This window comes from Electrophorus electricus, chromosome 12 (assembly GCF_041902795.1).
Source record: "Electrophorus electricus isolate QZ-2024a chromosome 12, ASM4190279v1, whole genome shotgun sequence".
Lineage (NCBI taxonomy): Eukaryota > Metazoa > Chordata > Actinopteri > Gymnotiformes > Gymnotidae > Electrophorus > Electrophorus electricus.
Window position 1 is genome coordinate 6,047,576 of NC_137508.1, and position 13,422 is coordinate 6,060,997.

Consider the following 13,422-nt stretch of genomic DNA (forward strand, 5'->3'; position numbering starts at 1 on the left):
GACTTTAAGATACTGCATAAACATCTAGAGAGCAGGTTGGAATGATGACCATAAGTAAAACTGCACACAAGCAAGTGAGCTAACAAACTGCTTTAGTTCAGAACATGGTATGAATTTGCTTAAAATAGGACATGCTTTTGCTGAACCTCAATTTTAATTACATTAATTTCTATCAAATAAAATCTTGTATTTTGGAATACTTAGTGGATATTGGATTGGACAGTGTATATGCTCAGTAAAATGGATTATGAATTCCCCATTTTATCATACAGCCATTGTTTTCTTTTGTTTTCTTCAGTTTATACATTCTCCAGTATGATTTATAAATACAGTATTTTAAATCATCCGAAAATATTTGAAAATCATCTAAAAATATTTCAAAATAGGAATGCTAGTATAGCCATATAAATACTCTATATGGCTTTGGTTTTCAACAGTTCATCAATATCTCCACCCAAAACATTGACATTTTGGCACTTTACTGCTGAACGAGCATCCTATCTTTCTTTTCATATACTGAAAAAACTGACAGCATCAGAAACATTGCTATTAGCAAGCTTTACCTTGGCATGGATTTAGTATTGAACTTTTGTAATGCCAGCACTATTTTGCAGGCAAGAATATTGGCTTTGAGTCCCAGTCTAACAAAACATCAAAGCTTTAATTAATGGTAAATGCATACAAAATGCAGGTTATGACTTTGACTGTTTAGGGAATATTGAATTAAGTCTGGCCAGGTAGACATGGACAAAGCGATCAATATCCAATAAAAAGACTGTATGCAATTTACAAGTTAATGTGTTTCCAATATTCTTGACCTAGAGTTAAGAACACGATATGCTGGGTGGAATCTATATATATATATATATATATATATATGCCTTGCTGTAGGGAGAACTACACGCATCATGAATTCATAGAAGTACTACAACAGAATAAAAGAACCTGAAATAATTTTAGTGTTCTTTTAGTGGACATTAGCACAGTTGATCACATTCACAAGTAATAGTGGGTAACTCATTTTCAACATTCTCAATGAAGGTTCAGCATGTTTGAGTCCACATAAAAGAATGAATGTATTAGTTCAGCTTTACCTACGCCCTTGTGTGCATCAAGGCTTGTATACTCAATAGTGCCGTTGTGTCCTTTCTTTGGGTTCTCTTTGTAGTCTTTATGCTCCCCATTAGGGCAGTATCTGTATGACAGGCCGTAATCCACCAAGTACACCTGCAGGAGATATAGCAAGGATAGGGTCACCTCCCAAGCCAAGCTCTTCTCAAGCTTAACACCTTCTCCATGTTAAGTTACATACTGACACTTAGTACAATCCAAAAACAGCTGGGGAAGTTACACTGCTGACTATAAAGCAAGAACATGTCATTCTGATGCTTGAGCATCATATCCTATCATTGGTCAATATATGCTTGGAAACTATAAGCAATAATCAAATCATTTAAATCTGCGTTAAATTTCTGTGTGTGCTGCATGCAAAAATATTGCTATTAGACCCACACTGATTGTGGACATAATATAAACAAGAATGCACTAACCTTGTCTGGGTCTCTGTGACCCAGTAAGAGATTGGCAGCCTTAATGTCAGCATGGACGTATTCATTTTCATGAATGTATTCCAGCACGTCCAGCTGTTGAGGGCAAAGTGACAGAGGGTAAGGTTAACAGATGAATAATTTAACCAGTTCCTAATGACCCTCCATAATGACTGGTGACAGAAGGCAGGTATGCCAACAGTGTTTAGGGTGGACTCAAGGGCTATTCCATAGGTCATCTTCAAGATTATTTTATCTAATAATGAAAATGTTAATAATATGCAATTCAAATGGTCTGAACATACAGTAATAATGCACTTGTAGGGAAAGTTTTTGTGTAAGTGCCAAGATCATGCTCATTTATAGCAATATTATTTTTTTGTCAATGCTGTAGAGACTTAAAGACAGAAATGGGGCATTTGCAAGTCCACGGGAAACGAAAAATCAGGTAATGACACTATATACATGGAGCATGTTCTATTTTAAAGAAACTGTACGGCCAGTCCTGTTTGTGTCACTTTTAATCTGCAGTCTTAATGAAGAAAGTTAGCCAACCATACAAGGCAAGTGAACCCACTTAGGCAGGCATATTAAGATTAGGTATGAACATGTTTATGACATTTCTATCCTCTTGCATTCAGTCCTAGTGAATCCTGGTGCTGAAGTTGACTTACGATGAGGCAACCGAGCTGCAACACTGTCTCCTTCCTCATCTGTTCACCATTCTCCAGAAAAACCTTTTGCAGGTCAGTGCCCAGCCGGTCCATCACCATGAACCTGTATCTGCTCAGACACAAGAAAACTCCATAAGAGTGCTTTGTTAAAGAGCAAATATGAATAGTTGCAGAGCAGTACTGCTACTAACATTATTGTCAATATGATGAGCAAAGGCTAAAACATACCTTTTTCCATCGTGGTCACAGTATCCAGAGCCCCAGTATTTTGGGATACCCAAAAAATCAAGGCCTTTGCGTCTCTTCCATGTGTTAACTAAGATATTAAAAAAGATCAATAAACACTGATAAATTCAGAAGATCCAATGCTATAGAGATAGCATGATAACACATGCATACACACACAAAATGTAGCTGAGAAAACTTGACTGGCAGTGCCTCAGCCTGGCAGGTGGTCAGATGCCCTTAGGAAAAAGCAGCTGCTTTATCTGGAATTTGGTCGAACTCTCTGAAGTAGAGCTAAAACAAGTTGGTATTGCCCAGAGTATAATGACAGAGGTGCTTGCTTGCTTGCTTTGGGTTATTCATTCATCCAACCTTGCAAATTTACATCTACATCTTTTTTCACCAATAGCATGTTAGATGGGTTTTACAGCAAGTTTATTTAGCACCACTCTTAAAACTGTATCTGTTCCTTATTTCATTTGACTATAGCATAATCTATATATTGCATAGTTCTGTAGCACAACTGTGATAATATATCCAAGTACTCTATACTGAATAAATCAAGATTATGTAGGCCATGTCCATCCACTGCTAATGGTACTTACTACTATCTGTTTTTGCTGCTCTTTGATAGAACTTCAGCTCTGTGAACAGGGATCCATTCTCATGATATTCCTACAAAGACCATTGATTTTAAGCAAATTATATTAACACACCAAAAATATAGTACAAAGACAGTCATTCGCACCGGTACTCAAGGTAGAGTAGAGCTTGTGAATGTAACACAGAAAAGACTAGGAAAATCTAGAAGAACCAGGCACAGCAAGGTGTGGGAACAGCAGCAATGTATCCCTCTGTGATTACCACAGATTCTATTTTGTACCCTAGATATTAATGTTAAAATGAAGTGTTTATAAATACCATTTCTCTAGAAATATAGCTACACCACAAGATAGATACTGTACTTACGACTTTAATGACATAATCAGTATCCTCTCGTGCAGCTGTAGCCGGATAACGTGAAGCTATGAGACAAAATATAATAATAACAGCAGTGATAATAATAAAATAACAGCAGTGATAATAATAAAACATAAGGAACATAGAAGACTCCTCAATGGTTGATTAGGTATATACAGCACTGTACAATTCTTAGGCCAGCATTAGATATGTCGTGTTAGCAAAGGTAATGACCATATACAATTATTTCTGTCTCTTTATTAGAATACAACCAGATAATACAGGAAATGTGTATGCAGTATTAAAAAAACAGAAATAAATCAGAGAAACAGCTTCTATAGGCTACAGTGGCAAGTATTTAGTGTGACCTCCTCTCACACGTGAACAGTAGAAGACCTAAATCTCAAGAAGTCTGGGAAGTGAACTTCAGGACAGTCTCGACAAAAGATGTGCTTAGTCCCAAGGAAGGTCACACTAAACACTGACCTTTGCTTGTAGAAGCCTTTTGTTCTGAATTATTTATTCATTGTTTATTATTATTATTATTATTATTATTTTGTGTACATATTATATATATTTTGTATCTTAATAAAGAAACATATATTAATATTTGGCATATATTAATATTTATATATGATCATTGTACCACTGATAAAACAACACAACTAATGGTGGCCTAAGACTTGCACAGTATTGTATATTTCTAAACCCTAAGTTAGTCAAAAGACATTATTTTAGTGTCGTGAACCTCACTAAAATAATTTGTAACATGAGCAGCTATCTATATATATATATATATATATATATATATATATATATATATATATATATGTAACATGACCAGCTAGCTATATATGTGTGTGTGTGTGTGTGTGTGTAACATGACCAGCTATTATATATATATATATATATATATATATATATATATATATATATATATATATATATATATATATACATATGAGAGTAGCTAAACAGAAACTAAAAACCTGAACGCTGTAATGGCGAAAGGAAATCACCAGTCCGACCGAACATTATTCCAGGATTTACCCGAGTAAATCTGCGCGAATCCACCCGTGCCAATTATTTGGCCAAGACGCCACTTCTTCTTCTCTGTGTCTGTCAAAATAAACCCGTCGGGCAACGGACGAGGTAGTGCCCTCATCTTAGGCGCCATTAATGTCTGCTAGCTGTTTAGTTCGCTTTTATTTGTAACGACAGTAAAGATTTAACAAAACCAGGCAGCTGTGCTACTGTCCTACTATTTAGCTATATTTAAGTTATATTTCAGCGTGTAAGTATGTGTATAATAGATATTTGGAGTGACACCAGTCAAATTCGTTGGCTAACCGATAGCTAACTAGTAACTAGCTAGCCAAACTCCTCAGAATCGAAACAAATTAAACTGGTCAACGAGCAAAAGCGAAACATGAATTGTTGGCATTTAGCACGCAAGCTAACCTAGCTAGCAACCCGTTTGCTATCCTAACTTACCTAACCAAACAACTAGACACATTTACTGGAGCGAACTAGTTATCTATGCCAGAAAACCGTTATTTGCGAATAATATAGCAAGTAAGATGCTACATGTATGAAATTCTCCAGCGTCATAAAACCACCACTTCTCTGTCAGTTCTCCTTTACACTTCTGTGTCAAAGTTTTAACTTCCCAAGAGTTTCGTTTTGGGCACTCCCGCTATGCGGATTGTAAATAAACTATAACCAATCGGGAGCAGGGAGAAACTTTAAAAAAAAATGTAACTACCAATTATTCTGGTCTAGAGGCGGGAACAACCGGTAAGGCAATTATCACCATAGGTCTGATTTGACGTCGATCAACTTTAAAAGGGCTAGTTATAAATAATGAAAGTACCTACAAGAGCCAGTGTTTTTGGAAATGATCCATGTACTTACCACATGAAAAATAATTTTAGCATGAACCTGATGACGACAAAACACCTAGTATCATGATAATTAATAGCTTAGTGTACCATGCAGTGTTAAAAATTATTCCCTAAAAGTTAGGGTTCTGCTCTGGCTACAGCATGCTTCTGGTGCCAGTTGCATATGTATCAAATAACTGAAAAATGAACACATTTGGGCTTTGTATGGGTCATAGGACACATCTCACTTACTCTCTGGTAGTTTAGAGTGCAGTGACACCAATCTTGAGGGGCCATGCCACCATTTTCCATAAATGCCCCTTATGATGGAGATGACATAATTGTTGTAATTAGGGAGAGCAGCTCAGGGTGGCATTGCAGTGACCCACCCCAGCCCAGGTCCATATGGTCTGAAAGAGATAATGAGTCTGTTAATGTGCTATGTCCATCAGTAATACGTACTCAATATGGACTGCAAGCAGGCAGGCTGTTATTTTCACCATGGCCATCTAATGTAGTCAGATGAGTTTTGGTACAACTGTCTTGACAGATCAGTATGCACTCCTGACCACCCACATGTTTCTCCTACAAGCACTTCAAAAAACAAGCCACATATTTTTATGACATGTTTCACTAAATGGTTATTTTTTAAATAGTCCATACTGTTGTAAGGTACAGTTGTAAGAAAAGGGAACCTTTGAAATTATCTAGATTTCTGCATGAATGTCTCTTAAAATGAGATCAGTTCTTAATTTAACAGACAACATGTTATATCGAAGTGTCATATCTTAATAAATGAACAGTCAAACAATCAATTCCAGTTCATGTAAATTTCTGTGGTGTCTTGCATGAATTGACAATTTCATATCACACCATAACATTACAGTTGTACTGAGGTCAGACAATTTGTATAGAATGTAATTTCATCCATTTGGGTCATTTTATTATTGACATATTTCTGTGTTTTGGATCATTGTCATGTTGTTGTGCCAACCATTTGTGAGTTTAGATCACAGACACACACCCTGACATTCTGCTATAGAATTTCCAGATACAACTTGGAATTCCTTGGTCATGAGGCAAGGGCTCCAGATCCTGAGGCAGCCGAGTAGCCTTACACTAGTGTATTCCGCTGTCAATCTCTCAACACTACTCTCATTTGATCATATTCTTATGATTAACTCATAAATTCAGGTGTTATCAAGTGCAGGAGATGCCAACATATCCAAAGCTTTTATTCTATTTTTTATGCTATGTTCTTTTCTAGATTCTTATTCTTAAGATGACATTATGCTAAATACCCACAAACATTTTACCAGAACTGATAATCAGTCAGGTTACATTTTAGGTGACATTCACATAGAATGTTATGGGTATTCCAAAGAGTTCACAAACCTTTCGCAGGTGTATGCAATATGTCTTTACATACAGGTTTTTGTCCTATATTGACTGGCTGTAAAATAAGGGTGTAAAGTGAATATTTTAGAGGCCTTACTGCATCAACTGCATCAGCACAAATGATAAAACCTATAAAGCTGTGTGCTGCTTGTTAGCTAATATTGCCTATTTTCACCCTAAAGCATTGCCTGAACAACAGTGTTTGATTCAGCCTGTAATTGCAGTTTAAAGGCGAGATTATTTCAGGCTGCACATTTCCTTACAGATTATTGGAGTTATTATCCAAAAGAAGCACATTAGTAATCCATATAAGCATATCCCAACCTCTACATCATGTTCCAATTACAAACTGTTTTGCTCAGAGAATTTTTCTGTCTTCACTACATTATTGAGGCTTCAGAGCATTTATTGTTATAAGATGTATGGCTATTCCAAATATACATAATGTGAATCTAATGACTTGTAATGAGTGACTGTTTTGCCTTTATATAAAGGGCAGAGAAATGCTAATAAAGCTTGGGTCTGCTCCAGGGAGCTTGTTCTAGCCAGCATTTACATTAGGGCCTTAATGTCTCTAAAGCCTGAGGCGAAATTGAAATTTATAACCCCAAACTAAACATCATGTAACATTGTACTGAATCTCTTTAAGGAACACCCCTGTGCAGGTTGGTACAAATCTTTGCAAAACTGTTGAGCAATGCGCTCTGGCGTATACCCACACATCCTGAAACACACATGAGTTTGTGATTTTTGCATCATCCTTCCTATTATGAAAGTTGTGATATGATATTTTAAATGTTTAGACCAAGAAGGTAATCAAAATTTAGAGATGTTAACATTGTCTGAGGGCAGTATATTATTCACCACAGATTTATTTGATAAATAATACTGTTGAAGGCAATTATCATATTTCCAATCATTATACAACATAGAGGTTTTGATTCAGTTTTATGCACTAAAATATTGTGAAAAGAAGTTAGAGTTGCAGATCATGTATCAGCAGATCATTTAGCAATGGACCTTGTACCGAAGCTCTATTTACAAATTTGCAGGACTTCCTCATGTCTATCTTCGGCCTGCAGTTTTCCAGCAGATTAGGTTACAGTGTCTCCATATCAGTTTTGAAATGACAAGATGTACCTTTAATTGTATCAATGGTGATTTTGTAGATAGAGTTGTTTCATATGAGATATCTCCGTGTTCATGTATTGGAATGAATACTGCTGGAATCTTTTTTAGTCAGCCACTGAGACAATGTATGAGGTGTTTACTGTTTGTGAAAACAGTTGTATTACTATAGTTTTAACCTATTCATGAACCATCCCATTTCAGAAAGCCACATAAGATGAAAGCAATCTAACATCATAGTATAAGACTGGTATCCCTGTTACCAAAAAAGCATCTTAGTATCAGTTTCATCAGTGTATCTGTAGCTTATGTCTGTTTAAAAGATTTCATTATCTGCTGTTATCAGACTGGTCCTTTAATCCCTACATTTTAGTTTTAAGTGGCCACAGACTAGTTGTGCAAAGCAGTGCTACAGCCCTATTACAGAATAAAGTAGAATTCAGAACTGGTTTCCTCCTGTCTACTAAAATTCCTGCATTGTACAGTTCCTCTAAGTCCAACAGTATTCTTTATACAGTCCTAACCCTAGTCATGTTTGAGTCAAAGTGTTGCTTTAGTAGTTGTCCAGGTATCTGTTTCATTATTAAGACTTAGTGGAAGTAGAGGTCTAGTGAGGTGTAGCCTTAAAAAATAAAGTCACCACGTAAGTTCTTTGCATGTCTCCTGAGCAGGTTTTTTTTTTTTTTTTTATGTTTAGTTTTTTTGTTGGGTTAATAAGCTGGAACTCGTCCTCCACTGCTGCCTCTCCTGATGTGGCATTTCACATGAGGCGTACTGACGAGAGAGGAGCCTGAGCAAGGAACACAGAGAAAAAAGATGGAAAAAAAAAAAAGATACGAATTAACACTTAGCAACCAGTTCTATGCCAATGCTTCCTGTCCCAGCACACACACAGCGAGGCCTTGCTCTGACCTGGAGTCAGTGCACTGGGCCAGTGTAGCACTGGGTTAATTAAGCTGTCTGGTGCTGAGAGCTTGGAAGCGGAGAGAGAGAGAGAGAGAGAGAGAGAGAGAGAGAGAGAGAGAGAGAGAGAGAGAGGGGGGGGGGGATGGGGGATGGGGACAAGGAGTCCTTTAGCCCTTTCAGCCTAGCTACAGGCGTGATGTCCACATGGCCAGCTAGTAGCTCTGTTAGACTCATCGATTTGAGGGTCACACAGACTGAGAAAGTGAGGGAGGATAGCTGCTGAAGCAGGGGTGGTGTTGTGTGTGTGTGTGTGTGTGTTTTCTGTGGAGTTTTGACATGGCTTCCCTAGACGAGTGCACCCAAGCTAACCCTGCAGGACTGCCAATTAGAACAACACACTGTACAATGTGAGAATAGTTGCAATGCCGCTATTGCCCAGCTAGTGCATTTTATGGCTGTTATTTATTTTTATTTTATTTGTGTGTGTGTGTGTGTGTGTGTGTGTGTGTGTGTGTGTGTGTGCGTTTGTGTGTGTGTGTGCGTGTTTGTATGTTTTTTTCTTAGATATTTTGAACATACATTTGTGTAACTTGTTTGAGGTTTTCCTCATCCATCCACACCATAGTATGTTTCATGCAATTTTATGTTGATAATACTCTCACCCATCATTCTTACCTGTCATCGTTTGTGCCATGACTGTGGCAGTGTTAACTGATATCGGCCGGTTAGACTTTTGCATGTCAGTTTGCCCCTCTGTCTTTACATCAATGCCCCCTGTCAGACCACAAGTGCCCCCTTATAGCCTCCTCTGAGAAGGTGTCTCACTTTTAAGCTTTGTTAACAACTTGTGAGCCTACAAATGTTACAGAAGGGAAGGATGATGTACTGTGGATCAGAATCGTTTTGCTTTACTCCTTGGTACAACATTCCCATTGCAGAGGTATCACCATAAACTCAAGGTGGTGCTTTTTTAGCATGAGTTTTAACCTGAGTTGGGGAGACCCGAACATGACACTCACAGCCTGGGTATCAGGAAAACTAAAAAAAGCTTCCAGTAGATTTATTTATGAACCTTATCCTGGACTTGAGTGAAACAGGCAAAAGAAATGCACAGTTTCCATTGTTGCTTTCATCAGGGAACATAACAAGCTTTGAGAATTTCATCTTAATACATGTATGTCAATTACGCTAATATTATTTGTTCGAGATTACTGTTTCCTTTTATGTTCTGCCTTAATAACAATGAGTATTTAGTCCCTGAGGCATTAGCTCAGGTTGTGTTAATTACAGGAGCTATTATCATCTGCACATCTGCCCCCAACTCATCCACTTCCACCGTAGTCTGTGCACACCCACTCTGGCACGAGAAGAAATAAATGAACACACACTGGCATGCATACCCACAAGCATACGCTCACACATGCACACACACAATATTCAGATAAAATGTTGAATACTGGTTATTGATTCATTTAACCTGGTAGTGAAGTGTATGCTGGCAAGAGATCTTATGTGAAATGATATCTGTGCAAGGCAGACTTGGTTAAGGTAACCTGTTTGTGGCATGCATTAATTCCGCTCTATCCACTGCCTTTCAGTATGAACAGTATGAAGTCTATTTCAGCCCCATCAGTTCATAAAAAGCCATTAGATACCATTACACATTAAGTGTGGTGCAGTTGTGAACCTCATAAGTTAACAATCCTTTTTAATTCACTCTCCAGTGGCTTATTAAGAGCAGGAAATGACTAGGAGTAAGAGAAGCCTGTGGGCTATGACATTTTCTCCTCTCTCCCTCCTTTCTCTTCTTTCTCAGCATTTCTCTCCTTTTATGTCCAAGTCTTATGGTTTGCCTTAGAAAGAGGTGAATGCAGGAACAACAGGGTTTACTTGAAAAAAGCATTCTGATTCCACACATTAAATTATTCGGGTTTGCTTTTATTTTTGCAAGTGTCTACCTGCTTGGTAAAAATCAGTTTTGTATTCATGACAGTTCCTCAGCACCAAAAAATCAATCTCAATCAAAGCAGCTAAGTTTATCATAAATTATCATGAAAAGGGTTTCCACTGAGTAGATGCTTAATTACAATCTCATTTGAATAATTTTGCATATTAATGAGTTTGGAATGAAAATCATTTTTGGAGTTCTAACTTGAGCTTGGAAACCCACAGAGATAATGGCAGCCCTTTCAAATGTATGTGATCTTATTACCAAAGGAAGCACTGCCATATCTCCATGTCCACAGTTGTGTTATAACTTGATTAATGAACTTCTGTCTCTGACATTAATAAACTATAACTGAATTAAAGACTTCATTAGTCTTAACTTGGACAACATGTTTAGCTACATCATGAATAATATCCGGTGTGATATCAACACCTCATAGCTTGGACGTTTTAATGAAATGCAGGTTGAGCCAGTTATCTGTCTCAGAACTTTCTATTTGAAGATCAGAAAAAAACAAAGATTCCTCAATTGTGTTTGTATTATTTAATGTACATATTCACATATAAATACTTGTATAATTACCTTTCGTCTTTTCAGAATAGTATAGTGTGTAGATATCTCTATACTCTTTTAAGTGTGACAGTTGCTATACAATAGTGTGCAATAGCTCAAAAGCAAACTGATTTAAAACAAGAAATAAGTCACAGTCAGATCTCTTCATCCTACGGCATGTCGTTTTTATTCACATTCCTCCCCTGCTGTGAACAAGAGAGGCCTGGGCTCACATCATCCCCACACTCCGTCCTCTCCGGTCTGAACCCGGAGCGTTGCAGAGGGGAGGATGAGGGAGCGGAGCGGGAGAGCTGTGGTCCGGCCCGCGCGCTTCCTCCTCTGCCGTGCTGTATGTGAGTGGCTGCTTCCCAGCCAGGCCTGGGAAAAGTAAGGCAACAGCAGGGACTAGCGGCAGGAGTGGAGCTGTGTGCAGAGCTCACATGCCTTTTCCTCCCGCTCACCTCTGTTCTCCTATTATAGCCTTGACCTTTCCCACTGTTTGCTCAATTATTAAAGATACAATTATGCCAGATTAAGTGGTAAGGGGGAGGTCTTTAGGGAAAGACTTCCATAGTATACATAAGAAGAAAACTTTCTCTATTAATGAAAGACTGTAGGACCTAAATCCCTGCTTTAATGTTGTTTAATGGGCTATATTGATTTGTCATTCCATGAAGATCTATAATTAGTATTTTAATATTAGGTATAAACCTTTGTACATTTATTAATATGCATTAATGAATTAATTAATTATGCATTCTCATGCAGATATTGCAATTAAATGCAGCTTTACTGCACTGGAGGTTAATGTTTATTATTGAAATTAATATCTCTTGATATTGCATAGTGAGTAGAGCTTATTGAGTGAAAACTATTGTTGATAGTTTACCATGTAAGAGCGTGTCTAGCATGTAGATTGATGAAGTGGTACATGCTGTTTTACTGACATGGTCTCTGCAAACCTGGAGAAACGTTTAGGTCAGTCAAGCAAGTTTAAATGGGCTTCAGTGAATATGTGTGTGATATTGCAAGAGCCTGTCACAAGGATAAATATTTTTTTATTTGTTCAAGGGAAGCATCTCTAACCTGGTGTTCAAATTGACATTTCAGTTAGTGTATTAAATAATAATACAACTTTTACTCAATACATTATTTTATAAAAACTTTTTTATTATATCTTCTTTCAAAGTTGGGATAATACAATTTCTCTCTCTCTCTCTCTCTCTCTCTCTCTCTCTCTCTCTCTCTCTCTCGCTCAAGCAAACACAGGAGATAAAGTGAGGCTTTAATTAGAGTTGTGTCATTAAAATATACTCTTTTTCAGAGGGGGGTGAGGGGATGCTTCTGGATGGTTGGCTGGGTATTAACAAGTTCATGGATCTTATTACTTCCCCCCTCCATTGCATGCTGTCAGCTCCTAGGGATATGATATCCGATGGCTGGGTTCACATTTACAACAAGTTCATTACGGTACGGCGGCAGCGCTAGCTGCTTGGGCCCAGCTGGTTGGAGGGGTCTATGTTTTAATTAGTGCTGAGGGTGTGCATATTAATTACAACATGAGTGATATTTACTGTACCTAAGGAACACGGGACAGGCTAAAGACACTGGCAGCCTGAGCTAATAAAGCCAGCCATGCTAATGAGCAAGAGAAGCCGTAAAAATAGACGCCGGCGAAATAATTCATGAAGTTTATTGATCTCCGAGTAAAGACGTTAAGCTCCGATTAAGGGCACAAAAGGAAAGGCATCACACTTTATCAAATAAATAAGCCATGTGGAGAAATGTGAGCTCAGAGACAGATTGTCATTAAGTAGGTCATGTGACTACTCCCCTCCAGAGACTGGGCACATACGTTCACACAGTAAAAGACAGAATAGAAGGGCTAGAAAGAAAATGACAGAGAGCCCTTTTCCCTTAAGCCTGCTGAAAACTGTATTTTAACTTGTAGAAATAGTTTGTTATTTAATTACGTTTATGACATACAGCAGAAACATGCTATATGTAACACTGCAAAATCATAAGTTATTGAAGTCCTGTTTAAAATTTAAGCATAAATAGGCTTGATGCTTTTTTGCCACCATTAGGTTAATAATTTGTAATGTTGTGATTGTCTCCTGGGTGGCATTTAGTTTAAAACAGCAAGCCTTTTCTACAGAGTTGTGTATTTTGGTCTTTTTCTTGATTTGTCGACAAAACAT

General features: G+C 37.6%; 1 protein-coding gene and 1 long non-coding RNA gene across 4 annotated transcripts in view; one reads left to right on the forward strand and one right to left on the reverse strand.

The window, feature by feature from the left end:
* Positions 1-2,308, forward strand: part of LOC145660200 (uncharacterized) — a 2,493-nt gene extending 185 nt beyond the window's left edge. Inside the window, exons 2-3 of the long non-coding RNA XR_014126383.1 lie at positions 1,942-1,995; positions 2,189-2,308. This is a non-coding gene — a long non-coding RNA (uncharacterized LOC145660200). The remainder of the gene's footprint in view (positions 1-1,941; positions 1,996-2,188) is intronic.
* Positions 1-5,072, reverse strand: part of vrk2 (VRK serine/threonine kinase 2) — a 13,357-nt gene extending 8,285 nt beyond the window's left edge. Inside the window, exons 1-7 of one of the 3 annotated variants that reach the window (XM_027024317.3) lie at positions 4,457-5,072; positions 3,416-3,471; positions 3,052-3,121; positions 2,450-2,537; positions 2,222-2,330; positions 1,551-1,643; positions 1,095-1,227 (exon numbers count right to left, since the gene is read on the reverse strand). In XM_027024317.3, coding sequence (XP_026880118.2) covers positions 1,095-1,227; positions 1,551-1,643; positions 2,222-2,330; positions 2,450-2,537; positions 3,052-3,121; positions 3,416-3,471; positions 4,457-4,583 — 676 coding nt within the window. In that variant the 5' untranslated portion in view covers positions 4,584-5,072. Of the gene's footprint in view, positions 1-1,094; positions 1,228-1,550; positions 1,644-2,221; positions 2,331-2,449; positions 2,538-3,051; positions 3,122-3,415; positions 3,472-4,456 lie in introns of those variants that run through there. The other 2 variants (XM_035531376.2, XM_081724375.1) reach the window with 2 other exon arrangements.
* Between the last annotated feature and the right edge of the window lie 8,350 nt (positions 5,073-13,422).